Source organism: Mobula birostris, chromosome 3, assembly GCF_030028105.1.
Source record: "Mobula birostris isolate sMobBir1 chromosome 3, sMobBir1.hap1, whole genome shotgun sequence".
Lineage (NCBI taxonomy): Eukaryota > Metazoa > Chordata > Chondrichthyes > Myliobatiformes > Myliobatidae > Mobula > Mobula birostris.
In genome coordinates, this window is record NC_092372.1 from 122,440,411 (window position 1) to 122,468,335 (window position 27,925).

Here is a 27,925-nt window from a genome sequence, read left to right on the forward strand (position 1 = left end):
AAAAGCTCAATTTTGGTTTCACAAGACATATAGAATTTTCTTTCAGCTAACTTCAGAGTCTCCCACACGCCTTCTGGCAAACTCTAGCCGAGTTTTTGTTTTCAATAGTGGCTTTCTCTTTGCCATTCTTCCATAAAGTTGCAACTGATGAAACACCCAGACGACAGTTGTTGTATGCGCAGTCTCTCTGATCTCAGCCACTGAAGCTTGTAACTCCTCCAGAGTTGTCATAGGTCTCTTGGTGGCCTCCCTCACTAGTCCCCATCTTGCACTGTCACTCAGATTATGAGGACAGCCTGCTCTAGGCAGATTTACAGCTGTGCCATATTCTTTCCATTTCTTGATGATTGACTTCACTGTACTCCAAGGGATATTCACTTGGAAATTTTCATGTATCCATCTCCTGTCTTGTGCTTTTCAATAACCTTTTCATGGAGTTTCTTGGAGTGTTCTTTTGTCTTCATGGTGTAGCTTTTGCCAGGATACTGACTCACCAGCAGTTAGACCTTCCAAAAACAGGTGTAATTTTACTACAATCATTTGAAACACCTTGGGCACACAGGTCTCCAAAAACAGATCTCCATTGAATTAAATTATGTGACTTCTTGAACCAGTTGGTTGTACCAGTGTTGACTTGGTGTGTCATATTAAAGTGCTGGGAGGGGGTGTTGAATACTTACGCATTCAATTATTCTGTAATTTATATTTGTAATTAATTTAGATCACTTTGTAGAGATCTGTTTTCACTTTGAACGAAAGAGTCTCTTTCTGTTGATCGGTGTCAAAAAAGCAAAATTAAATACAGTTTGATACAATGTTGTAAAAAATAAAACATGAAAGCTATCAAGCTATACTTTTTATAGTCATGTATCTATCCTGCACCTTCCAAATTGCTCCCAGTAACTCCAGCCATTGCTGCTCTACTAGTGTCCCTTTCCAATTAACTTTGGCCATGTCTCTGTAATTCCTTTCACTCCTTTGAATCATTAGACTTTAACTTCTCCCTCTCAAACTGCAGGGTGAATTCTATCATATTATGATCATTGTCTCCTAAGAGTTCCTTTATCTTAAGCTCTCTAAACTAATCTGGGGCATTACACAACACCCAATCCAAAATTGCCTTTTCCTTCATGGACTCAAACACAAGCTGCTCTAAAAAGCCATCTCGAGGGCATTCCATAAATTCTCTCTCTTGGGATCCAGCACCAGCCTGATTTTCCCTATCTACCTGCCCATTAAAATCACCCATGACTATTGTAACATTGCCCTTTTTACATGCCTTTTCTATCTCCCATTGTAATTTGTAACTCACATCCTGGTTACAGCTCGAGTCCTGTATGTAACACCTATCAGGGTCTTTTGACCCTTGCAGTTTCATAACTCTACCCACAAGGATTCCGTACCTTCCGATCCTATGTCACCTCTTTCTGAAGATTTACCGACAGTGCCACCCCACCCCCTCTGTTTACCTACCTGTGCTTTCAATACAAGGTGTGTCCTTGGACGTTAAGCTTACAGCTGTGATCTTCTTTCAATCATAACACAGTGATGCCCACAATGTCATACCTGCCAATCTCTGACTGCACTCTAAGATCATCTACCTTGTTTTCTATATTATGTGCATTCAAATATAATACTCTCAGTCCTGTGTTCGCAATCCCTCATCTCAAATTTATCTCTATGTGTCCTGAAGATAAATTTGTTTCCTTTTCTAAACTTTTGGCCTTGTTCTTTATTGTGGAGACCTCAGTAACCTCGCCAATACTCCCCTCCCCTTCCCTTTTACTTCATCCTCACTCTTGTGTTTAAAGCCCTAACCGCAACCCCAATCACGTGGTTTGCCAGGACCCTGATCGCTACATAGTTCAGGTGGAGCCTGTCCCATTGAAGCAGCTCCTTGCTCCCCCAATACGCGTACCAACATCCCACAAATTCATACACATTTCTTCCACACCAATGAACTATGTGGTTAATTCGCTGATCCTATTAACCCTTTGCTTATTTGCTGATGGCTCAGGTAATAATCCAGAGATGATTACTTTTTCAGCTCTGCTTTTCAACTTGGTCCCTGGCTGCTCAAATTCCCTCGATCCTACCTATGTCATTGGTACCCACAACTGGATCTTTCCTCTTCCACTCCAAATTCCTCTGCAGATCAGAGGAGATGTCCTGAACCTGGGCACTAGGTGGATAACACAGTCCTTGGGTCTCTCAATCCTTGCAATGGAGAATAGTGTTTATTCCCCTGACTATACTATCCCCAATTACAACTACATTCCTCTTCTCTCCCCACTCTTGAATGTCTCCCTGAACCAAGGTGCCATGGTTTGGTTGCTCATCTTACCTACAGACCCTACTCTTATCCTCGCAGGGTGCAACAATCTCAGACCTGTTAGACCATAAGACATAGGAGCAGAATTAGGCCATTCAGCCCATCGAGTGTGCTCTGTCATCATGGCTGATCCCAGATCCCATACACCTGCCTTCTCACCATATTCTTTGATGCCCTGACCAATCAGGAAACAATCAACTTCCACCTTAAATATACCCATGGACTGGGCCTCCACCACAGTCTGTGGCAGAACATTCCACAGATTCACTACTCTCTGGCTAAAAACATTCCTCCTTGCCTCTGTCCTAAAGGGTTGCCCCTCAATTCTGGATACCCCCACCACAGGAAACATCCTCTCCACATCCACCCTGTCTAGTCCTTTCAACATTCGGTAGATTGGGCAAACTCAAGGTCTGGGGCCCCTCCAGCACTACCTCTGACATCCCTCTCCCTGCCTAACTTGCAGTCACGCCATCTTGTCCCTGACTACAGATAGTCATGAGGTTCAATGTAAGCTTTTATGGACTGCACATCTTGGCAGCACCAGCCTTCCAGACTTCGTACTTTATTTAACAATTCTGGCCAGTGTACTTTCCTTGTTAACGTAAGAATTACACAAAGCACATTGCCAGCTCCATCCTTGTATAGACTCAGTGGCCACTTTGATAATTACCTCCTGTACTTGATAAAATGGCCACTGACTGTTAGTTCATGCTCTTCTGCTGCTGTAGCCCATCCACATCAAGGATGTGTTGTGTGTTGAGAGGTGCTCTTCTGCATGGCAAAACCCATGGTTATTTGAGTTACTGTTGCATTCCTGTCTGCTTGAACCAGTCTGGCCATTCTCCTCTGACCTCCCTCATTAACAAGGAATTTACACCCACAGAACTGCTGCTCACTGGATGTCTCATTTATACCATGCTCTGTAAACTCTAGAGACTGTTGTGTGTGAAAATCCCAGGAAATCAGCAGTTTCTGAGATACTCAAACCACCCCATCTGGCACCAACAATCATTCCACATTCAAAGTCACTTAGGTCATATTTCTTCCCCATTCTGATGTTTGGTCTGAACCTCTTGACCATGTCTGCATACTTTTATATGTCGAGTTGCTGCCACATGATTGGCTGATTAGATATTTGCATTAACGAGCAGGTGCACAGGTGTACCTAATGGAGTGGCCACTGAGTGTAGATGGCATGGTATATCGGGGATAATATACTGGTACAGATGGAGTTCTGGTTCACAGACTGTGGAAAAGCATTGGTGAATTTCTGGTTCAGAGGCTGGGGTCAGGAGGGTTCTGCAGGGACTTGTGCATTGTGAGGATGAAGGATGAAGGATCAACTTTATTCACCATATACTTTTCCATGGATTAGGAATTTGCTGTGGTATGTTTTTGCAGAGGATGCAAAGAATATCATGGATGAAACGAATATCTAACGAGGATGTCATGAACAGAGCAAACACAAAAAGAGAAATAATGTATAAAATCAACGTAACTTCATTGGACATGTGATTAGGAAAGAGGAGTTAGAATGCACGGTAATTATGGGAAAGATTGAAGGGAAGAAAACAAGAGGAAGACAAAGACAAATGATGATGGAGGCAGCAGCCAGAGAACTGGGAATGAATACAAATCAATTGATCCACTTGACCTGAAACAGGAGTGTGTGGGCCATGGCAGTCAAAGCTCAAACTGAGCATGGCACCTGATGATGATGATGATGATGTTTGTCAGGGGGCGATATGCAACAAAAAACAACATTCAATAATTATAAAGAATAAAGAATTCTGTAAATGTAGAGGTTAAAGTTTGGATATGGAATAAAACTGCATAAATACATAAATATAGTATGTATTTACAATGTAAATAGCATTATAAAAAGTGTTTACAGTGCAGTGACGGGATAATAAATAGAGGGGTCGGGGTGGGGGGATAACTAGAATGGTTGATCAGACTAACCACCTGGGGGAAGAAAGTTTTAAGATGTTGTGAAGGTTTTGTTTTAATAGCCCTGTAGTACTTTCCAGAAAAGAGGTTTTGGAAAAATTGTTGCATAAATTATACACATAAACTTCAGACTTTAAACTCAGTGGCCATTTTACAGAGGTAAAATTGCTCCACTTTATGACCTAAGTGACCTGTTTTATATGGCGTGGCCCAGGAGGGGCAGATGTGAGTCTGTCTGTTCGGGAGCCGGGGTTGGATTGATCTTCGTCTGGCATCTCGTCCACAGCCGTTCCAACATTGGTGGCCCTGAGCTGGCGTCGCCTGATGGAGTCCTTGAAGCACGCAAACCTCCACATAACGTCAATGTGACTTTGACCGTGGAATGATTGTTGGTGCCAGACAGGGTGGTTTGAGTATCTCAGACACTGCTGATCCCCTGGGGTTTTCACACACAACAGTCTCCAGAGTTTATAGAGAATTGTGCGAAAAACAAAAAACATCCAGTGAGCAGCAGTTCTGAGGGTGAAAACGCCTTGTCAGAGAACGAGGTCAGAGGGGAATGGCCAGACTGGTTCAAACTGACAGGAAGGCGACAGTAACTCAAATAACTACATGTTGCAACAGTGGTGTGCAGAAGACCATCTCTGAATGCACAACATGTTGAACCTTGGAAGTGGATGGGCTACAACAGCAGAAGACCACGAACATACACACAGGGGCCTCTTTATTATGTACAGGAGGCCACTGATCGTGTGTTTCTTTAATATTGATTTGTAATGCACCAATGTAAAGGTCATGTGCAAATACAAATGAACCATAGCACCTGTTTGCTTGTTCATTCTGCAGCTTGCTTCCCCAGGCAACACCAGAACGCAATTTCTTTTTCATTCATCCATAAAGACTGTGTTCAGTCCCACCAGGGTGACCCCATTCTCTGATTCCGCTTCCTCGCTGCTGATGTTATCAAATCGTTTCATAGCATAAACAAAGAAGGACTTTCACTTTTAATATCGAAGCAGATAATCTCCTGTGGATAACATGATTCCCACATTCATATAGCAGTGCCTACAGCTTCCACTTTAAAAGGGTTTCGGCCCCGTAGCTGTTTGTGGGAGGAAGGCAGCTCAAAGAAATTGACCCTGTATATACAAAGCTCGAAGCCTCTCACTTCAGGCTCCATTCTCAAGTACACAGTCCAAGCTGACACTTCAGTCTTACACTGCAGAGCTATCCGAGGGAGAGGTTTAACCACCACAACTTCCAAACTAACCAACCTCAAAGAATAACACATGATAAAAAAATCACCTATAATTACTTCTGCTAGTCGCACACCATGCTGACCAGATGATAGATCGCTGATCCTTCGCTGTCGCTCCATTGAGATCTTGGAGCCTCACAAACAGGCCGGTGGGACCCCCCTCACTACAAGACCCTGGAGCCTCACAAACAGGCCGGTGGGACCCCCCTCACTACAAGACCCTGGAGCCTCACAAACAGGCCGGTGGGACCCCCCCCACCTCACTACAAGACCCTGGAGCCTCACAAACAGCCCGGTGGGAGCCCCCCTCACTATAAGACGCTAGAGCCTCACAAATAGGCCAGTGGGACCCCCCCTCACTACAAGACCCTGGAGCCTCACAAACAGGCCGGTGGGACCCCCCCCCCCCTCACTATTAGACCCACTGTGCTACAAACAAACAGCTCATCGCACCTTCTCCACAACACTCATGGACAGCGAGTGAGCTCTGGCTTCATCAGTGATTCCCATCGGCCAGGAGCAACTGGAAAGAAAGACACCGGAAAAGCAGACTTAATTCCTTTTAACTTTTAATGTAACGATAGCTAATGGGTTAGTTATAGAGTTGAAAGAATTAGACAACATGAAAACAGGCCCAGCTGGTCCATACTGGAGAAAAGCCCTATTCTGAGGCTTTATAAAGCACCAGTCAGACTGCACTTGGAGTATTCTGAGCATTTCTGGGTCCCTTATCTGAGAAAAATAAGTGCTAGCATTGGAAAGTATCCAGAAAAGGTTCATGAGAATGATCCCAGGAATGAAAGGGTTAATGCTTGAGGATTGTTTGATGGCTCTGGGCCTGTACTCACTGGAGTTTAGAAGAATGAGGGGGTATCTTATTGAAAGCTATTGAATATTGAAAGTCCTAGATAGACTAGACATGGAGAGGATGTTTCCTATAGTGGGGGAGTCTAGACCAGAGGGCATAGCCTCAGAATATAGGGACGTCCCTTTAGAACAGAGATGAACAGGAATTTCTTGAACCAGAGGATGGTGAATCTGTGGAATTCTGGCATGGACTCTGGCACTGTACCAGAGGACTGGAAAATTGCAAATGTCACTCCATTCTGCAAGAAAGGAAGAAGGCAGCAGAAAGGAAATTATAGACCAGTTAGCCTGGCCTCAGTGGTTGGAAAGATGTTGAAATCCATTGTTAAGGATGAAGCGATGGAGTATTTGGTGACACGGGACAAGATAGGACAAAGTCAGCATGGTTTATTTAAGGAAAAAATCCTGCCTGTTGGAATTCTTTGAGAGGATTACAAGTGGGATAGATAAAGGGGATGCAGTGGATGTTGTATATTTGGATTTTCAGAAGGCCTTTGACAAGGTGCCACACATGAGGCTGCTTACAAAGTTAACTGTGCAGGCTATTTTCTAAATGGGGAGAAAATCCAAAAATGAGATGCAAAGGGACTTGGGTGTCACAACCATGGATTCGGCAGTGCAGTAGATACGGTAATTGTGCTTGTGAGTTTGCACGTGTCAGCTAATTATTACTTAATCGTGATAGTATATAACTCCATACTTGTCGAGACTTGGACAGAGCACAGCAACACTTCACTGCTGTTTTGCATTCAGCCTTCCCTGAGATATTGGGCTTTCAAGTCAACTGACTCTGAAGACTAGCGGTATTCGTTTAATGTTCAGGTGTTCTTTTCAGCCGCAGTGTAGGCTTCATGTCCCTTTTGAGAGTTTTAGTTAGCGGCCCTGTTTGGCCCAGCGTTTATTGTTTATTTTCCCTTTAACACTGTGCGTATTAAAGTCTGTGAACTATCGACCTGCTTCAGTGTCTCTCACTCCGCACTTGGGCCATATCTGAACCGGTTAACAGCAAGTCTGGACCAACAAAGATGGACCCAGCAGAGAGAGAGCAGCTGACCTTGGCCGTGAGATTCATTGGTCAGGTAGGAGACAATCTACAGGCTATGGAATCTGTTCTCAGTGAAGTTACAGAGGCAATGAGGCAGATAACCTTGTGCCGACAAGCCCAGTCTCACTTGGAGGAACAGGTATCATCCCCAGCCACAGCTGTTCAACAGCTACCACAGACAATCGGACTCGGGTGTCTGCGATTTCCGCACTCATGGCTGCCAACCACGAACTTGCTGTGAACAGCCAGCATCAGCTGACAGCCATTAACGTTCTCACCAGCTCAATTCAGCAGCTTCAGGCTGCTTCAGTCCCACTCCCAGCATCTCACAGGTCCTCCGTTTCTGCTGCCCCGACAATCTCTGCTACCAATGCTTTCGCTCCCGCGCCCAGACCAGAGCCGACTCCCACGACCGAACAGGAACCGAGTATTCCACCACCAGGCAGATATTCTGATGATCCCGATGGTTGCAGGAATTTTATTACTCAATGCGAACTGACACTCCAAGCCCAGCCTGGTCGCTTTGGTGATGATGCGTGAAAATTGGTGTACATGGTCAATCTTCTTGATGGACCTCCACTCAGCCTGTTCAACGCTTTACGGGAGCAAGGAAGGTTTTTGATCTTCCAGTACAGGGTCAGGAGGCTGCCCACTGACTCTTGGACCTGCGCCAAGGCAGAGGAACGGTGAGAGCCAATGCAGTTAAATTCCGTACCCTTTCAGTAGAGACAGGTTGGAATGACAGATCTTTCATCACTGCCTTCCAACGTGGACTGAACACAGGGGTCCAGCATGAGATCGCTGTCCGGGACGAGCAGGGTAGTCTGGATGACCTGATTAATCTGGCTAGTTGAGTTGACGACCGGGTGACTGAGTGGCGCAGGGAAAGAAAATTTCAGACTTCCTACACGCCGCCTGATCACCATTTTCCTCGGCCTCTCCCCCTCCCTCACCAGATCACCGTTTTCCTCACGCTCTCCCCCTCCCTTACCACCCAGCACCCAGCCCACGGAGGAGTCTATGCGAGTGGGGTCATGCGCCTGTCTCAGGAGGAACGAGAGCGGTGCTGGAGAACAGGTTCCTGCCTCTACTGTGGTGATCCAGGACACTTCCGGGCGGCATGTTCCAAGCGTCCGGTAAAAGAGAATACCCGTCAGCAGGGAGGGGAATCCTGACGGGTCGTTCTCTCATCAGTCGGCTTCCCCTAATTCTGTAGTGGAGGAATACATTAAGGAGGCACTGAGCATGGGGTTTATCCGCCTGTCAACCTCGCCGGCAGGAGTGGGCTTCTTTTTTGTGAGCAAGAAAGATGGCAAGCTCTGCCCCTGCATCGATTATTGGCCCCTGAACAGCATCACTGTGAAGAACTGCTACCCTCTTCCCTTGCTGGCATCTGCGTTTGAACATCTCCAGGGAGCAACCATATTTACTGAAATTAATCTGCACAATGCTTGCAATCTGATTCGCATAAGAGAAGGGGATGAGTGGAAAACAGCTTTCAACGCCTCTAATGACCACTATCAATATCTGGTGATGCCTTTTGGTCTGGCCAAAGCCCCCGCTGTATTCCAGCCTTTGGTTAACGGTGAGCTCAGGGACATGTTGAACCTGTTTGTGTTTGTGTGTTTAGATGGCATCCTTATCTATTCCCGCTCTCATCAGGAGCACATCCCACATGTCCGGAGAGTTCTCAAATGCCTTCTAGAAAATAACCTGTGCACCAAGCCTGAAAAATGTGATTTCCATAAAGAGCAGATGTTGTTTTGGGGCTATATTTTATGCCATCCAGTGTTCAAATGAACCCCAGTAGAGTTCAGGCAGTTGCAGAGTGGCCCAGACTGTCTACAGTCAAACAGGTACGGCGCTTCATGGGGTGGGGTTTGCAAACTTTTATCGTCGTTTCATCCAGAATTTCGGCTCAATCGCGGCTCCAATTAATGCACTCACCAAGAGGACCTCGGCAGGATTCCATTGGACGGACGATGTCAGCGAAGCATTTTCCGAGCTGAAGCGATGTTTCACCACTGTCCCACTGTTGCAAAACCCAGACCCATCTCAGCCATTTATTGTCGAGGTGGATGCGTCCGATGTCGGCATTGGAGCTGTCCTCTCTCAGCGCTCATCTGCAGATAGTCGGCTGCACCCTTGTGCCTTTCTTTCCAGTCGCTTAGCTCCAGCCGAGAGGAATTACGATGTCGGGAACCGGGAGCTTCTGGCTGTCAAGGAGGCCCTGGAGGAATGGCGACACGGGCTGGAGGGGGCACAGCATCCATTCTTGGTCTGGACAGATCACAAGAACCCCTCCTATATTCAGGATGCTAAGAGACTCAACTTTCGTCAAGCCCGGTGGCCTCTCTTCTTCACACAGTTCAGTTTCATCCTCACCTCCGGCAGCAAGAATACAAAGGCTGATGCTCTCTCCTGGCACTTCAACGGATCTGAGGACAGTGCTGATGCAGAGCCCATTCTCCCTCACTCGTGTATCGCTGCTCCAGTAATCTGGGGAATAGAGGCAGAGGTGAGGGCCGCCCAACAGTCAGACTCATACTCGGGTGGGGGACCTCCCAACCGGCTGTTTGTCCCTGCTGCAGTGTGTTCCAAAGTGTTGGAATGGGGTCACTCCTCCCATCTTGCTGGACATCTGGGAATTCAACAGACTCAGGAGTTTGTAAAAAGACAATTTTGGTGGCCATCTATGTCCCAAGATGTCTACGGCTTTGTATCTGCCTGTCCCACCTGCACTCAGAATAAGACATCACACCAGCCTCCTGTGGGTCTGTTATGTCCACTGCCTGTGCCCCACCACCTCTGGTCCCACCTCTCAGTGGATTTCATCACTGATCTGCCCTTGTCTAATAGAAACACCACCATTTTGATCATTGTAGATCGATTCTCCAAGGCTGCCCACTTCATTGTCCTCCCCAAGCTCCCATCAGCTGGTGAGACTGCCACACTCATGGCTCAACATGTGTTCAGTCTCCATGGTTTTCCTCAAGACAGTGTCTGACCGTGGACCACAGTTCACTCCCGCTTTTGCAAGGCATTCTGCTGTCTTGTAGGAGCCATGGCCAGCCTCTTGTCAGGTTTCCACCCCCAATCTAATGGCCAGACTGAGAGAGTGGACCAGGAGTCGGAGACAACCCTGCACTGTCTTGCCTCTTCCAACCCCACGTCCTGGAGCTCCCAACTGGTTTGGGCGGAGATTGTCCTCAATAACCTCCAGTCGTCCTCCACCGGTATGTCTCTTTGAATGCCAGAAGGGATTCCAGCCCCCGCACTTCCATGAACAGGAGATCGACGTAGGAGTTCCTACTGCTGAACAGCTGATCCAGCGCTACAAGCGCACCTGGAGACGAGCCAGGGCTTCTCTGCTGCTCGCCCAGAAACAACGCTCCCGGCAGGCTGATTGACTCCATCGACAGGTAAGGCCATTCAAGCCAGGAGAGGAGGTCTGGTTGGTATCAAGGGATCTTCCCCTGAAAGTCGAGAACTGGGAATTGGCTCCGCGCTACGTGAGACTGTTTGTAGTGGAAAAGGCTGTCAACAAGGTGTCCTATAGATTGCGTCTACCAGCATCACTGAAAATTCACCCAGGCAAAGGACATCTTGGACAAGCTGCTGATCGGGGACTTCCAGCAAACACAAGTCTGTGGCGCCTCAGGGGCTGTGCCTGGAGAGGGGACCCTGCCCAACCACAGATTCGGCAGCGTAGTAGATATGGAAATCGCGCTTGTGAATGCATGTGTCAGGTAATTATTATTTAATTGTGATAGTATTTAACTCCATACTTGTCGAGACTTGGACAGAGCACAGCAACGCTTTGCTGCTGCTTTGCATTCAGCCTTCCCCGAGATATTGGACTTTCAAGTCAACTGACTCTGAAGACTAGCGGTATTGGTTTAATGTTTAGATGTTCTTTTCAGCCGCAGTGTAGGCTTCGTGTTCCTTTTGAGAGTTTTAGTTAACGGCCCCGCTTGGCCTGGTGTTTATTGTTTATTTTCCCTTTAACACTGTTCGTATTAAAGTCTGTGAACTATCGACTTGCTTCAGTGTCTCTCACTGTGCTCTTGGCCATATCCGAACCTGCTAACACTGGGAGTCTTTGTGCAGAACACCCTAAAGGTTAACTTGCAGGTCTCGTCGGTGGTGAGGAAGGCAAATGCCATGTTTGCATTCATTTCAAGAAGTCTAGAATACAAGAGCAGGGATGTGATGCTGAGGCTTTATAAGAAACCTGTGAGGTCTCACCTTGAGTATTGTGAACAGTTCTGAGCTCCTCATCGATGTAAAGATGTGCTGACGTTGGAGGGGGTCCAGAGGAGGTTCACAAGGGTGATTCCAGGAATGAAAGAGTTATCATATGAGAAACGTTTGATAGCTCAGGGTCTGTACTCACTGGAATTTAGCAGGAGAAGGGAAAATCTCATTGAAAACTTTCAAATGTTGAAATGTTGAAGGGATGTTTCCCGTAGTGGGGGAGTCTAGGACAGGAGGGCACAGCCTCAGGATAGAGGGGCGTCCATTTAAAACCGAGAGCGGAGAAATTTCTTTAGCCACAAGGTAGTGAATTTTGGCAGCTGTGGAGACCAGGTCGTTGGGTGTATTTAAGGCAGAGCCTAATAGGTTCTTGATTGGACATGGCATCAAAGGTTACGGGGAGAAGGCCTGGGAGTGGGGCAGAGGAGGAGAAAAAAGGATCAGCTGTGATTAAATGGCGGAGCAGACTCGATGGGCCAAGTGGCCTAATTCTGTTCTGATGTCTAATGGTCTTACCCAAACTAGTCCCAGGACTTGGCCCATAACTTTCTAAACCTTTCTCATCCAGGTATCTTTTAAAGATTGTTATAGTACCTGTCTCAATTATTTATCACCGAGGTTACCATGGTCCTGGAAGGTCCTATTGTCACCCAGTTCTCTATCTGACTGTTTCAGATCCTTATCATTTCCATCAAGATGTTGGTCAAAGTTTCTTTCTATTCGATGTTACACCAAGCCGCTGTTCAAATTAAACTCCATATATGCAGAAACTCAACATTATCCTATGCATGCATAGATCTATCGACCTATAGACCCACAGGATAGTGACCTATAGACCCACAGGATATTGACCTAGACACCCGCAGGATATTGACCTATAGACCCACAGGATATTGACCTATAGACCCACAGGATATGGACCTATAGATGGACAGGATTTTGACCTATAGACCAACAAGATATTGACCTGTACACCCACAGGATATTGACCTATAGACCAACAGGATATTGACCTGTAGACCGACATGATATTGACCTATACACCCGCAGGATATTGACCTACAGACCGACAGGATATTGACCTATAGACCGACAGGATATTGACCGGTAGACTGACAGGATATTGACCTATAGACCCACAGGATATTGACCTATACACCCACAGGATATTGACCTACAGGCCGACAGGATATTGACCTATAGACCCACAGGATATTGACCTATAGACCCACAGGATATTGACCTATAGTTCGATAGGATATTGACCTGTAAACCCACAGGATATTGACCTATAGATCGACAGGATATTGACCTGTACACCCACAGGATATTGACCTGTACACCGACAAGATATTGACCTACAGACCAACAGGATATTGACCTGTACACCCAAAGGATGTTGACTTATACACCCACAGGATATTGATCTATAGACCGACAGGATATTGACCTATAGACCCACAGGAAATTGACCCATACACCCGCAGGATATTGACCTATAGACCCACAGACTATCGACAGTACACCCAGAGGTCTACCACGGATGGATGTGTGTGAAGATTCATGGGCTGATCTGTGTAGGGTATTTACAGGTATGCTGTGATTCATGGACAGATGTGTGCATAGTTTGCAGACAGATGTGTGGTGGGATTCACAGACAGATGTGTGCATGGTTTATGGATAGCTATGTGAATAGTTCGTAGACAAATCTGTGCCGGGGTTTACAGACCAATGTGTACTGTTGTTTACAGACAGATGTGTACTGGGGTTTACAGACAGATGTGTGCTGGGGTTTATGTACAGATGTATACTGGGGTTTACAGAGAGATGTGTGCTGGGGTTTACAGACCAATGTGTACTGGGGTTTATGGACAGATGTGTACTGGGGTTTACAGACAGATGTGTGCTTGGGTTTATGCACAGATGTGTACTGGGGTTTACAGAGAGATGTGTGCTGGGGTTTACAGAGAGATGTGTACTGGGGTTTATGGACAGATGTGTGCTGGGGTTTACAGACAGATGTGTGCTGGGGTTTATGTACAGATGGGTACTGGGGTTTACAGAGAGATGTGTGCTGGGGTTTACAGAGAGATGTGTACTGGGGTCTACAGACTGATGTGTACTGGGGTTTACAGACAGATGTGTACTGGGGTTTACGGACAGATGTGTGCTGGGGTTTACAGACCAATGTGTACTGGGGTTTACAGACAGATGTGTGCTGGGGGTTACAGATAGATGTGTACTGGTGTTTACGGACAGATGTGTGCTGGGGTTTATGGACAGATGTGGGCTGGGGTTAACAGACAGATGTATACTGGGGTTTACAGACAGATGTGTGCTGAAGTTTACGGACAGATGTGTACTGGGGTTTACAGACAGATGTGGACTGGGGTTAACAGACAGATGTATACTGGGGTTTACAGACAGATGTGTACTGGGGTTTACGGACAGATGTGTACTGGTGTTTATGGACAGATGTGTACTGGGGTTTACAAGCAGTTGTATGTTGGGGTTTACGGACAGATGTGTACCGGGGTTTACAGACAGATGTGTACTGGTGTTGACAGGCAGATGTGTACTGGGGTTTACGGACAGATGTGTGCTGGAGTTTACGGACAGATGTGTGCTGGGGTTTACGGACAGATGTGTACTGGGTTTTACAGACAGATGTATGCTGGGGTTTACAGACAGATGCGTAGTGGGTTTTTACAGACAGATGTGTGCTGGGTTTACGGACAGATCAGTAATGGTTTTTTTCCTGGTGATCTCCTCACTCTCCCGACCAGACAGCTGTTTAATGTCTGGCTCCTTGGGTATTGGGCAGGCCTTTAACATGCAGACGCAACAGACTGTGGGGCAGGGATCCGGAGCCAAACGCGAACTGATGAAGGAAAGCACTGGGTCAAACCACATCTGTGGAGCCAAGGGATTGGTTACGTGTGAGGACTGGATCAGCATACAACCCTGATGCAGGGGCCTTGGCCTGAAACATCAACATCCTCCTGCCTCCTCAGACACTTTTCAGTCTTTTCCAGTCTTTTTATAATTTTTGCTTTAAGATGTGACAGATGATACCAAGGAAGATCGATTGCTGGAGCAACATTGCCAAAGCTGCCTGCTCGCCCAACAATTCACAGAGCGAGAGGAAGATGCAGACAAATCTGGAGGTGCTTTAGACGTTCGCCATGAGAGGATGGCATTCTGGAGGTGCAGTGCTGCAGACAGATATCACTTTATGTTTCACATGTTCATCCAAATATTGAAACTTGTGGTGCAAAGTCTCATTTGCATAAACTACCAACACAGTCCATCTAAGAGATAGAGAGGCTTCATAAACTGCCCAGTTTGACAGCTGAGGTATTCCTGACCACTATTTTGAGCCTTTGAACAGACGAGGGCTGGGCAAAGACTTGCTCAGTAAGTGTTCCAGGGGAGTGTTGATAAGAGGGACATAGGATGCATTGGTTGGCAGTGGAGATAGAAAACCCAGATCTCACCTCACTATACTCTCAGTCCCATGTCCACTCGCAACAATCGTCTTGCCTTTACTGTCGGTAAAACCAAGGAGTTGATTGCAGATTTCAGGAAGGGGAAGTTGAGGAAACACGCACCTCGTCCTCACTGAGGGATCAGCAATGGAAGGCGTGAGGAGTTTCAAGTTCCTGGGTGTCAACATCTCTGAAGATCGATCCTGTGCCCAATCATGAAGAAGGCATACCATTGGGAGATTGAGGAGATTTGGTATGTCTTGAAAGACTCTAGCAAATGTCTACAGTTGTACCGTGGGGAGCATTCTAACTGGTTGCATCACTGTCTGGTGTGGAGAGACACAGGAACTGAAAAAGCCACAGAAAGTTGTAAACTCAGTCAGCTCCATCATGGGCACTGGACTCACCAGCATCGAGGACATCTTCAAAAGGCCATGCCTCAAACAGGCATTGTTAAGGACTCTCATCACCCAGGACATGCTTCCATCAGGGCAGATCAAATCATTACACAGGGCACGGAGCCAGAACAAGCTAAAACAATTACAATGCAGAATAAAGTGTAAAACACAAAAGATTCTGCAGGTGTGGAAATCCAGAGCAACACACACAAGATGGTGGAGGAACTGAGCAGGTCAGGCAGTGCCAATGGGAATGAATAAACCCTTCAGACCCTTCATCAGGTGTAAAGCTGGAGGGGTACGGTGTCGGTGGAGGATAAAGTGCAGGGTTATAACGAGATGGGCAGTGAAGCCAAGAGTCCATCTTATCGCGCAAGAAGACTCTGATAGTAGTGGGATAGAAGCTGTCCTTGGGCCTGGTGAAGTATCCATGCCTTGCCAGAGTGGTTAGGAAGTGTCTAGACAGGATGATGCCCTCTGGTTAGTGTGTCTGCAGTGGCTCAAATAGTCTGTCTCCATCTCAAATCAATCTATGTAACTCCCAAATGCTTCTCAGTAAGGTCTTGGTGTGTGTTCGGCTGATTTACCTTGCTGGGGTAATTCACCTATCTGTGTGTAAAAGATTGAATGGAGATAGAAGAATCTGCAGACGCCAGAATGTAGAGCAGGAAACAGAGTCCAATAACAAAGCCAGGTAACGATTGAACCTAGCACCTTCCTGTTCTAAGTGGTTTGGTGTTCATGTTGTGATGCTCAGGGAAAGTCTCTTCTAATCAGAATCAGCAAGATTAGCAGAAAGATCAGTGAAGTTGCTGGAGGAATTCAGTGGGTTGAGCGGCATCTGTGGTGGGGGGGAATTATCGATGATTTGGGTTCAGGAGGGTCCCAACCTGAAGCATTGACGATCCCGCGCCCTCCCCCCCCCCCCCCGACAGATGCTGAGTTCCTCCAGCAGATGGTTTGCTGTTTGGAGCCGAGAGGGTGCGGACCATGAATGCAACAGGGCCGTGCTGGGTCTAGAGGGAATAAGCAAACGTCTTCAGCCGGGGGAGGGTAAAAAAGTGCACTGTTCCACACCTGGAATGCCACCCTGTGCCATGCCAGGTAGTTTCATCGAGTTGCCTGCATAGACTGGACTCTAACCCCGGTTCGCAGCCAGATCAGCTGCAGCTACACGCCCCAGGCTGGCAGCCAACGTTTCTGGTACACAGTGTTATAACCAGCCAGGCCTGACAGATGTACAACCCTGCTTATCAGGATTTGCAAAAACTGCAAACCCAGGAACCTTCACCAGCACTTCTGAGGTGTAAATGGTTAAACCTGCTGCTTCGGTGCCAGTGATTGTTTAACAAATCTCTGCTCAGTTCACTAAGCTTTTTAAACAGCGACTGGAGCTAAAAATGTATGAGCCTCCATATCTCATGTTGTTTTTCTCTAATTAGCCAGTGCGTTTCCATGACAGTAACTTCTCCCCGCTCTCCCACGCCCAACTGGTCCAAAATGCCCACTCCCGACCCAACCAGTTCTGTCCTTCCCAGTGACACGGATAGTTCCACCCTTACCAGGAAGTTGAGATCATTCTCAGGATGACTTGCTCTGTAAACAAAGGTACAGGAAGAGAATAGTTTACCTTTCATCCTCTCCCTCTGCAGAACCGGTTCTGAGCTTGTGAACTCCAAGGGAGTCTGTCCAGGACATGAAAATAGGCACAGACACAGGCCACCAGAGCCCTCCAACCTAGCCTTGTGTTCAGTATGACCACGGTTGACGAAGGGTCACATTGCGTGGTTCTTCTTCAGAAACGTTGGCTGTTTATTCCGCTCCATAGATGCTGCCTACCCTGCTGAGTACCTCCAGCATTTTGTGTGTGTTACTCTGGATTTCCAACGTCTGCAGATTTTCTTTTGTTTGTGATCTGCAGAATCTCTTGTGACATATTTAAGTTTGTTCATTGCCACTGTGTCTCTGCCCAGTGGTACTATGGGAATACCGGCAGGTTGGGAGCCATGGTTTAAGGAAGAGGCTTAGTACTGTCTTCTCAAAGTCAATTAGGGAGCGGTCAGTAAATACTGATTTGCCTGAATCAGAATCAGGTTTAATATCGCCAGCATATGTAGCAAAATTTGATAATTTAATGGCAGCAGTACAATGCAGTACATGATAAATATGGAAAAAATGAATTATACTAAGTATATGTATTTATAGTAGTAAAGAGTTAAATTAAAAATAGTCATGTAAAAACAGAAATATTAAAAAGTAATGAGGTAGTGTTCCTGGGTTCAATGTCCATTGAGAAATCGGATGGCAGAATCAGGCTTATCATCACTATCAAATGCCATGATCTTTGTTGTTTCATGGCAGCAGTACAGCGCAATGTATAAATAATACCATAAATTACAACAGTAAAGAAAGAGATTGATAAATAATACATAAATAAATAAATACATGAATGTACTAGCAGTGTGAAAAGGGAAGGAAGAGATACCAAGGTAGTGCTCATGGTTTCATTGTCAGATGGTGGAGGGGAAGAAGCTGTTCCTGAAACATGGAGTGTGTGTCTTCAGGCTCCTGTACCTCCTCCCTGATGGAGTAATGAGAAGAAGACATGTTCTGGACGATGGGAACATGAACGAATACAAAAGGTTTTCATTCTGTTCCCTGTTAGCTGCTTCCACACCTTTGAGCACAGTACTCCAGAGCTGAGAACCAGCTGTGCTCGGTTTCCCTCCAGTTGGTTTAAACCTGTGACCTCTGTGTACTGCATGTCTCTACTTGTAGATTATCTTGAAGAGATGAGTAGTGGGTTGGAGATTTCAGACTGGTAACCAGTGCTGCAGGGAATGCTGCTGGGTCTACAAGTGTACTGCTGTACATTCCTTCTTGACCTGGAATGAAGCTCGGAGGGTGGTGGGCATGTGGAACGACCTGCCAGTTGGAGTGGTGGATAAGGGTTTGATTGCAACATTTAGATAGGTACACGGTGGGGAGGGGTATGGGTATAGAGGGGATATGGTCCAGCTGCAGGTAGCTAGGGCTAGGCAGACCAAGATAAGCACAAACTAGATGGGCTGAAAGGCCTGTTTCTGTACTAGGTGTTTTGTAACTGAATGACTCTATGTAGGTGGCATGATTAATCAATTTCAACAGCACGTGCATGCCCTTCAGCCCACAATGTTGTGCCAACATTTTAACCTACTCTAAGATCAATCTAATCATCCATGTGCCTATCTAAGAGTTTCTTACATGCCCCTAATGTGTCTGCCTTTACCACCACCACTGGCAGGGGTTCCATGCCCCCACCATTCCCTGTGTAAATGAACTTGACTCTGACAATCGCCCTCATATTTGCCTTTAGCCATTTCTACCCGGGACAAAGTCTCTGCCTATCCACTTGATCTGGGTCTTTTTGTCATCTTGAACATCTCTATCAAGTCGCATCTCATCCTTCTTCACTCCGAAGAGAAAAGCCCTAGCTAACTCAACCTATCCTCATAAGACATGCCCTCTAATCCAGCAGCATCTCGGTAAATCTCCTTTTGCACACTCTCTCAAGATTCCACATCCTTCCTATAATGAGGGGATCAGAACTGAACACAATATTCCAAGTGTGGTCTAACCAGGGTTTTATGGAGCTGCAACATTACCTCACGGCTCTTGAACTCAGTCCTCTGACTAATGAAGGCCAACATACCATGCGTCTTCTTAACCACTCTATCAATACCAATGTAGTGGTCCAGCGGACCGTGATGATGGTTCTACCAGATTGCTACTGAGATTTCTCCTGACAATTCATATATCCTCAGTGTTACTGATTTATTTATTTTGTGATTGTACAATTGGTCTTGTTTGCATATTGGTCGTTTGTCGGTCTTTGTGAGTAGTTTTTCATTGATTCTGTTGTTTATCTCTTTGGTCTACTGTGCATGCCCACAAGACAATGAACCAATGGTGACATGTATGCGCATTGATAATACACTTGCTTTGAGCTATGATAGTTTTAGGAAGAGGCGAACTATGCTGATGTTCATAGTGATCGTTCTGCAAATTTAATCTGTTTCCTTTGTTTAGTCCAAAGATCCTAGATCCGTGCTTATAACTTGAAATGACTGGTCATTGTTTATATATATATATATCTGATTATTTACTTATTTAGAGATGCAGAGATACAGAATAGAACAGGCCCTTCCAGTCCAACAAGCTGCACCACCCAGAAAACCAGGCAGCCTCTATGGAAAAGAGTACCGTCGATATTTTGGGCCGAGACCCTTCATCAGGACTGGAGGGAAAAAGATGAGGAGTCAGAGTGATTCCTCGACCTCTTTTTCTCCAGTCCTGCTGAATGGTCTCAGGCCGAGAAGTCGACTGTACTCTCTTCTACAGATGCTGCCTGGCCTGCTGAGTTCCTTCAGCATTTTGTGCGTGTTGCTCGGCTTTCCAGTGCCTGCAGATTTTCTCTTGTTTGTGATCTGCTGAGCAATCCACCTGTTTGGCCCTAGCCTAATCACAGGACAATTTACAATGACCAATTAACCTACTAAGCCGGAGCACCAGGCTGAGGAACATAAGAACTCCTCACAGATGGTATCGGAATTGAACTGTAGACTCCTACGCCCTAATCTGGCATAGCGTCGCACTACCCCGATGCCCCAATTAACCCTAGTCGTTGATGGAGTTAATTTTAATACTGCAATGCAAATTGAATGTTATCAGTGTAAGATCTTATAAGTGGATTCCATTCTGTGCTGTGTTATTTGTGAATGTATCCCATTATCTCGGTTTGCTCTTTCAGGTATCCCAGAACTTAGACCAATAACCCCGTCACCCAGATACGTGTCCAGTAGTTCCCCCATGTTCCACTGTCCCTCCTCAACAGTCCAGCCATCTGCTGGAATCACAAGTAACCTCTTCATGGACAACAGAGAGAAGAGCAACACAGTGCCAATGCAGAGGTTCCTGTTCCACACAGGTACGTCACAAAGGTAATTGGTAAATTGTTTTATTATTGTCAGAGGCTGGAAATCCAGGGCAACACAGACAAAAAGCTGGAGGAACTCAGCAGGTCAGGCAGCATCCACAGAAAGGGATAAACAGTTGACGTTTCAGTCCGAGGCCCTTCATCAGTCTGAGGACTGGAAAGGAAGGGGGAAGAAGCCGGAATAAGAGAGTAGGGGAAGTGGGGAGGAGCACAAGCTGGCAGGTGATAGGTGAGACCAGGTGAGGGGGAAGGTGGGAGGTGATAGGTGAGACCAGGTGAGGGGAAGGTGGGAGGTGATAGGTGAGGGGAAGATGGGAGGTGATAGGTGAGACTAGGGAAGGGGAAGGTGGGAAGTGATAGGTGAGACCAGGTGAGGGGGAAGGTGGGAGGTGATAGATGAGACCGTGGGAGGTGATAGGTGAGACCAGGTGAGAGGAAGGTGGGAGGTGATAGGTGAGACCAGGTGAGGGGAAGGTGGGAGGTGATAGGTGAGACCAGGTGAGGGGAAGGTGGGAGGTGATAGGTGAGACCAGGTGAGGGGAAGGTGGGAGGTGATAGGTGAGACCAGGTGAGGGGAAGGTGAGAGGTGATAGGTGAGACCAGGTGAGGGGAAGGTGGGAGGTGATAGGTGAGACCAGGTGAGGGGGAAGGTGGGAGGTGATAGGTGAGACCAGGTGAGGGGGAAGGTGGGAGGTGATAGGTGAGGCCAGGTGAGGGGAAGGTGGGAGGTGATGGGTGAGACCAGGTGAGGGGAAGGTGGGGAATGATGTGAGAAGCTGAAAAGGGAAAGGGCAGAAGAAGAAAGAATGTGATAGGAGAAGAGAGTGGATCATGGGAGAAAAGGAATCATGGGAGAAGGGACACCACGGTTGTTGATGGGCAGGTGAGGAGAAAGGAAGAGATGAGAGGGGAGACAGAACGAGGAATGGAAAAAAGAGAGGCGGGGAGGAGGAGCCATTACGAGAATTCAGAGAAATAGATGTTCATGCCATCAGGTTGGAGGCTGCATCTTACCCAAAACATCAACTGTTGATTCCCCTCCATAGATGCTTTCTGACTTACTGAGTTCCTCCAGCATTTTGGGTGTATCCAATGCTAGTTACCTGTGATACTGTTGTAAACGTGACAATAAACTTGACCCCAACTCTGACTTTGGTAAGGGAGAAAAGTGCAGGTGCTCAGGAAAGATTTAAACCCCCCTTTCAAATAAACAATATACACTCTGTGGCCACTTTATTAGGTACATCTGTACATCTGCTCGTTAATGCAAATATCTAATCAGCCAATCATGTGGCAGCAACTCAATGCATAAAAACATACAGACATGGTCAAGAGGTTCAGTTGTTGTTCAGACCAAGCATCAGAATGGAGAAGAAATGTGATCCAAATGACTTTGTGAAATGGCTGTTGGTGCCAGATGGGGTGGTTTGAGTATCTCAGAAACTGATGATCACCTGGGATTTCACACACAACAGTGTCTAGACTTTACAGAGAATGGTATGAAAAAAAATCCAGTGAGCAGCAGGTCTGTGGGTAAAAATATCTTGTTAATGAGAGAGGTCAGTGGAGAATGGCCAGACTGACTCAAGCTGACAGGAAGGTGACAGTAACTCAAATACCACGCGTTGCAACAGTGGTGTGCAGAAGAGCATCCCTGAATTCACAACACATGGAACCTTGAAGTGGATGGGCTACCATGAACATATAATATATATCAGTTATATTAGTTAAAACGTCAGTTATAATTGATACCTGTACCCAGCTATACGTTTATATCGAACAGTAGTAGTCAACCCTATGGCCATTACGATTACAATGTTCTGCTGCCGCCAGTTTCTCTAGGTAACCCAAATGGATACACCTCCTGTGCTCCTTGTTGTGAGTTTCAACCGTGTGATCTGTCTGGCAGACATACGCTGCTCTGCGTTCACAGGGAATCCCGTAACCGCCAGGTCACCTTTGAACTGCATGACCTGTGATTTGAACTACCTAGCACAGGAGGTGTATCCGTCCGGGCTTCCCGGTGAAATCGGCAGCAGCAGAACATTGCATTCGCAGTGCAATCCCTAGGATTGACTTTGACAGCACAAGACTACTGTGCCACACCAGTGGCTTTTGGGACTACCTAATAAAGAAAGACATTGAAATAAAACTAGAGGATAAGTATTTTAACAAAGTGAAGGCCTCACTCTAAGTAAAAACTGGAATTCGATTGTAAACAAGGTGGGAGAGTGGGAAACCTGATTGGATGAGGACTAACCAATCAGGAGGGGCAGATGAGGGGGGTATGATTACCACCGGACTTGATGTGCCCAGGCATCATCCCTGAGGAAGATGGCAGAGTTTGTCATCGAAACCTCGGTTATAATCGATACCTGTACCCGGCTAGAAGCCCGAGAAGAGTTTATTTGTCATATACACAGGAAAAGCGGGAGATAATTTTTATAGATCCATATTTGTGCGGAAAGGCTGCTAATATGAAGGCTGTGACTGGCCACCTCACTTTCCGTAGTGGAGTGGAGACGGGGACCTGAGTCCTGCCTGGTGTCGTGGCCTGTTTGATCATGACCCGTCTGTAAGGTTTACTGCAGTGCCCAGGCAGTCTCCGGCCTCTGTCACCTGAAGTGTGGATCAGGAGGGTTTGAGAGCTCTGTGTGGTTGGCCTGGCCTCCCCACCACTTCAGATTCAAGATTGAACGTTCAAGCTTTTTGTCACGTGTTACATTGAACTCCTTGTTTACTTTAACAACCGAAACACCCGAGCGAGTGCCACAATGCTCGGCAGAACAACACAGAACACAACAAGCGACAAAACAACAGCAGCAAAACAATCCTCTTTCCTCCCTCCCACACACACCCACGGTCCTTTAACCCCAAGACAGGCCTGCAGTCTCGGACTCACAGACATTTGGTTTCGAACTCCCCAGAGGACTCGCAGAGATTCACAGACTTGGCTCTGGTCAATAGGCCTCAACTTCCAGACTTCCAATTTGCCCACTGGGCCTCGGTTCTTGATGTCAATCCCAGAACTTGCAGAACACTGAATGGTAGGCCTTGATCTCCAGACTTCTGATTCGCCCATTGGGCCTCGGTCCTCATTTTGACCCCAGGACTTGCAGATCACCAAATATTAGGCCTCGAACTCTGGACTTGACGATGATGGGACCCCAAACATTAGGCCTGGAAATTTGGTCTCACCAATTTGCGAACCAAAGGCATCATTGGACCTCGTTCCTCCTGCCCTCATGGAACTCTGACTCCAGAAGCTGTCAACAACTCATTGACCAGGATGCAAGGGCCTCATCCACTCTCAGCCGGGTCGGTATCCGACATCGGACACAGATGTCGCACGTCTGCATTGATGGTCTTTGACTGGGACTCCTGCCTGGCCTCTAATTCCCCCATATCCCTGTTCCTAAACCCTAACCCCAAACTCACATCTCTGCCCCTAAAACCATCCCTACAAGCCTAAAAAAGCAATTAAAAAACAGGTAAATCTAAGCTACGACGCAATGGCAGTCACAGCTTGGCGCCATCTTGGAGGGAAAGATGCGAATTCTCATTCATTCCCCTTCTCCTGGCAGACTGCAGAGTGCCTCGAATCGTGAATGCCATGGTGGGCCGGGCCCCGCTGAGCGCTGGGTTTTCACTGGCCCAGGGCTCCCCCAGTAAGGAGAACGGCGCCAACCCCAACAGGAGCCACCACTGGGAAGAGCCACTAAACCTCTCGAGCAGATCAGAAGGGATGAGGAATCCTGGGATGGGTCCATTACTTCCAGCACCTCAAGGAACCGCTGATGGGAAAATTGCAGGTGAGGGCTTCACAAGCGGGGGTGGGGGGGGGTGTGGTCGCAGTGACTTAAAGTTGGCAGAGTTGGCCAGGTGGCCAACGGGTTTCAGTCAAAAGAGACACTAGGAAGGTGCATGCTGGACCTTGGAGCAACAGATGATCTGTTGGTCTAATTAAGGGTGTCAAAGATTACGGCGAGAAGCCAGCAGAGTAGGGTTGAGAGGGGGTAATAAATCAGTCATGTGGAGCAGGCTCAATGGCTTAATTCTGTCCCTGTGTCCCATGGTGTGATAAGGGGCCTGTATCTCCAAAAATTTTTTGTTAAGAGTTACATGAATGGATTGTGAGTTTAGGATTTACTTCTGCTTTGCTGGAGGAACTCAGCAGGTCAAACAGTCGTCTTCCACCCGAAGCATTGACAGTTCCTTCCCTCCCACGGATGCTGCTTGACCCGCTGAATTCCTCCGTAGATTAAAGTCATCAAGCACGACAGAACAGAGGCCCTTTGGCGAATCTAATCCATGCTGGTCTGATCTTCTGCCTAGTCCAATCAACCTGCACACACTGCAGCCCTCCATACCCCTCCCGCCCATGTACCTGTCCAAACGTTAAAATCGACCCTGCAGCCACCACTTCTGCTGGCAGCCCGTTCCACAACCTCACCACCCTCTCAGCGAAGAAAACCCCCCTCAGGTTCCCCTCAAATATTTCACCTTTCACCCTTAACTCAAGACCTCTTGTTGTAGTCTCACCCAACGTGAGAGGACAAAGCCCTCCTGTTGCTTCTGCGAACGTTGCTTATACAGTTGAACAAGAGAGTTTGGCATTCCATTAAAGATCACCCATTAAGAGGGGGAAGCTCCCAGGTTCAGCTTTCTTATCTCATATTAATCAGGCTGTTGCACGAAGCTGCCAGTTAAACTTGGATTTTTCTCAGTACGGCCAAAGCCACTGCCTCAGGAAGGTCCTCTCGAGTAACCAGATATGTTCCTCGTTCAGCTTGCCAGTTCAGTAACGGGCAGCATGGCATCCTTTCCCTGGACAATACCTCAACTCTGTGACCAAAGACCAGGGTTTGTGGCACATAAACAAACAGACTCGTCCATCTGGTGCTGAAGGGGAGCGAAACCGTCACAGATCCTGTCCATACCAAGTCCCTGAGATTCACCCAGCAACACACACAAAACGCTGAGGACTCGGCAGCTCAGGCAGCATCTATGGAGATGGATAAACAGTCGACGTTTTGGGCTGGGGAACTTCTTCAGGACTGGAAAGGAGGGGGCAAAAACCAGAAGAACAAGGGGGGAGAGAGGGAGGAGCATAAGCTGGGAGGGTAAGTGCCGGGAGGAAGATCAGTGCACATGAGTAAGTGTGAGGAGGGGATCAGTGGGTAGGGGTAAGTCTGAGGAGGGGATGAGTGGGGAGGGGTAAGTGTGAGGAGGGGATCAGTGCACATGGGTAAGTGTGAAGGGGATCAGTGGGGAGGGGTAAGTGTGAGGAGGGTATCAGTGGGGAGGGGTAAGTGTGAGGAGGGATCTGTGGGGAGGGATAAGTGTGAGGAGGGTTCAGTGGGGAGGGGTAAATGTGAATAAGGGGATCAGTGGGGAGGGGTAAGTGTGAATAAGGGGATCAGTGGGGAGGGGTAAGTGTGAGGAGGGGATCAGTGAGGGGGGTAAGTGTGAGGAGGGTATCAGTGGGGAGGGGTAAGTGTGAGAAGGGGATCAGTGAAGAGAAGTAAGTGTGAGGAGGGATCTGTGGGGAGGGATAAGTGTGAGGAGGGTTCAGTGGGGAGGGGTAAATGTGAATAAGGGGATCAGTGGGGAGGGGTAAGTGTGAATAAGGGGATCAGTGGGGAGGGGTAAGTGTGAGGAGGGGATGAGTGGGGAGGGGTAAGTGTGAGGAGGGGAAACAATGGGGAGGGGTAAGTGTGAGGAGGGGATCATTGGGGAGGGGTAAGTGTGAGGAGGGATCAGTGTGGAGGGGTACGTGTGAGCAGGGGATGAGTGGGGAGGGGTAAGTGTGAGGAGGGGATGAGTGGGGAGGGGTAAGTGTGAGGAGGGGAATCAATGGGGAGGGGTAAGTGTGAGGAGGGGATCATTGGGGAGGGGTAAGTGTGAGGAGGGATCAGTGAGGACGGTAAGTGTAAGCAGAGGATGAGTGGGGAGGGGTAAGTCTGTGGAGGGGATGAGTGGGGAGGGGTAAGTCTGAGGAGGGGATGAGTGGGGAGGGGTAAGTGTGAGGAGGGGATGAGTGGAGAGGGGTAAGTGTGAGGAGGGGATCAGTGCACATGGGTAAGTGTGAGGGGGGATCAGTGGGGAGGGTAAGTGTGAATAAGGGGATCAGTGGGGAGGCATGTGTGAATAAGGTGATCAGTGGGGAGGGGAAAGTGTGAGGAGTGGAATCAATGGGGGGGTAAGTGTGAGGGGGATCTGTGGTGTGGGGTATGTGTGAACAGGGATCAGTGGGGAGGGATAAGTGTGAGCAGGGTTCAGTGGGGAGGGGTAAGTGTGAGGAGGGGATCGGTGCGGGGGGGTAAGTGGATAAGGGGATCAGTGAGGAGGGGTAAGTGTGAGGAGGGATCAGTGAGGAGGGGTAAGTGTGAGGAAGGATCAGTGGGGAGGGGTAAGTGTGAGGAGGGGATGAGTGGGGAGGGGTAAGTGTGAGGGAGGATCAGTGGGGAGCGGTAAGTGTGAATAAGGGGATCAGTGGGGAGGGGTAGGTGTGAGGAGTGGATCAGTGTGCAGGGGTAAGTGTGAGGAGGGATCAGTGGGGAGGGGTAAGTGTGAGGAGGGATCAGTGGGGAGGGGTAAGTGTGAGGAGGGGATGAGTGGGGAGGGGTAAGTGTGAGGGAGGATCAGTGGGGAGGGGTAGCTGTGAGGAGTGGATCAGTGTGGAGGGGTAAGTGTGAGGAGGGATCAGTGGGGAGGGGTAAGTGTGAGGAGGGATCAGTGGGGAGGGGTAAGCATGAGGAGGGGATCAGTGGGGAGGAGTAAGTGTGAGAGGGGATCAGTGAGGAGGGGTAAGTGTGAGGACGGATTAGTGGGGAGGGATAAATGTGAGGAGGGGATGAGTGGGAAGGTGTAAGTGTGAGGGGGATCAATGGGGAGGGGTAAGTGTGAGGATGAGAATCAGTGAGGAGGGATTAGTGGGGAGGGGTAAGTGCGAGGAGGGTATCAGTGGGGAGGGGTAACTGGGGGGGAACAGTGGGGAGGGGTAAGTGTGAATAAGGGGATCGGTGGGGAGGGGTAAGTGTGAAGAGGGGATCGGTGGGGAGGGGTAAGTGTGAGGGGGGATCAGTGGGGAGGGATGAGTGGTCAGTGGCAAGTGGCAGGAGGGATGAGTGGAGAAGGGATCAGTTTCCTTGTTTCCTCATTATTTGAAGAATCACGGGTGATATGTCCTCACCTCTCACCTACTGGTTTCTTCCAGCCTCATTAATTACAGCCATTCAATTGCTTCCTCATCATGTTATTGTGAGTGCCTCTGTATCATGTAAAAACCTGTTGTCACACTTCCTGTAGTGATCCCACACTGACGGGAATCCTGAGGTCATGGACTGTAG

General features: G+C 47.7%; 1 protein-coding gene across 5 annotated transcripts in view; it reads left to right on the forward strand.

Moving 5' to 3' along the window:
• Positions 1-27,925, forward strand: part of etv7 (ETS variant transcription factor 7) — an 81,384-nt gene that overhangs the window by 40,580 nt on the left and 12,879 nt on the right. For all 5 annotated transcript variants that reach the window (XR_011885396.1, XR_011885394.1, XR_011885395.1 and 2 more), the window contains 2 exons: positions 20,388-20,564; positions 24,158-24,385. Coding sequence is in view for 1 of the 5 variants with exons in the window: in XM_072253289.1 (XP_072109390.1) it covers positions 20,388-20,564; positions 24,158-24,385 (405 nt within the window). In the remaining 4 variants the exon portion in view is untranslated. The remainder of the gene's footprint in view (positions 1-20,387; positions 20,565-24,157; positions 24,386-27,925) is intronic.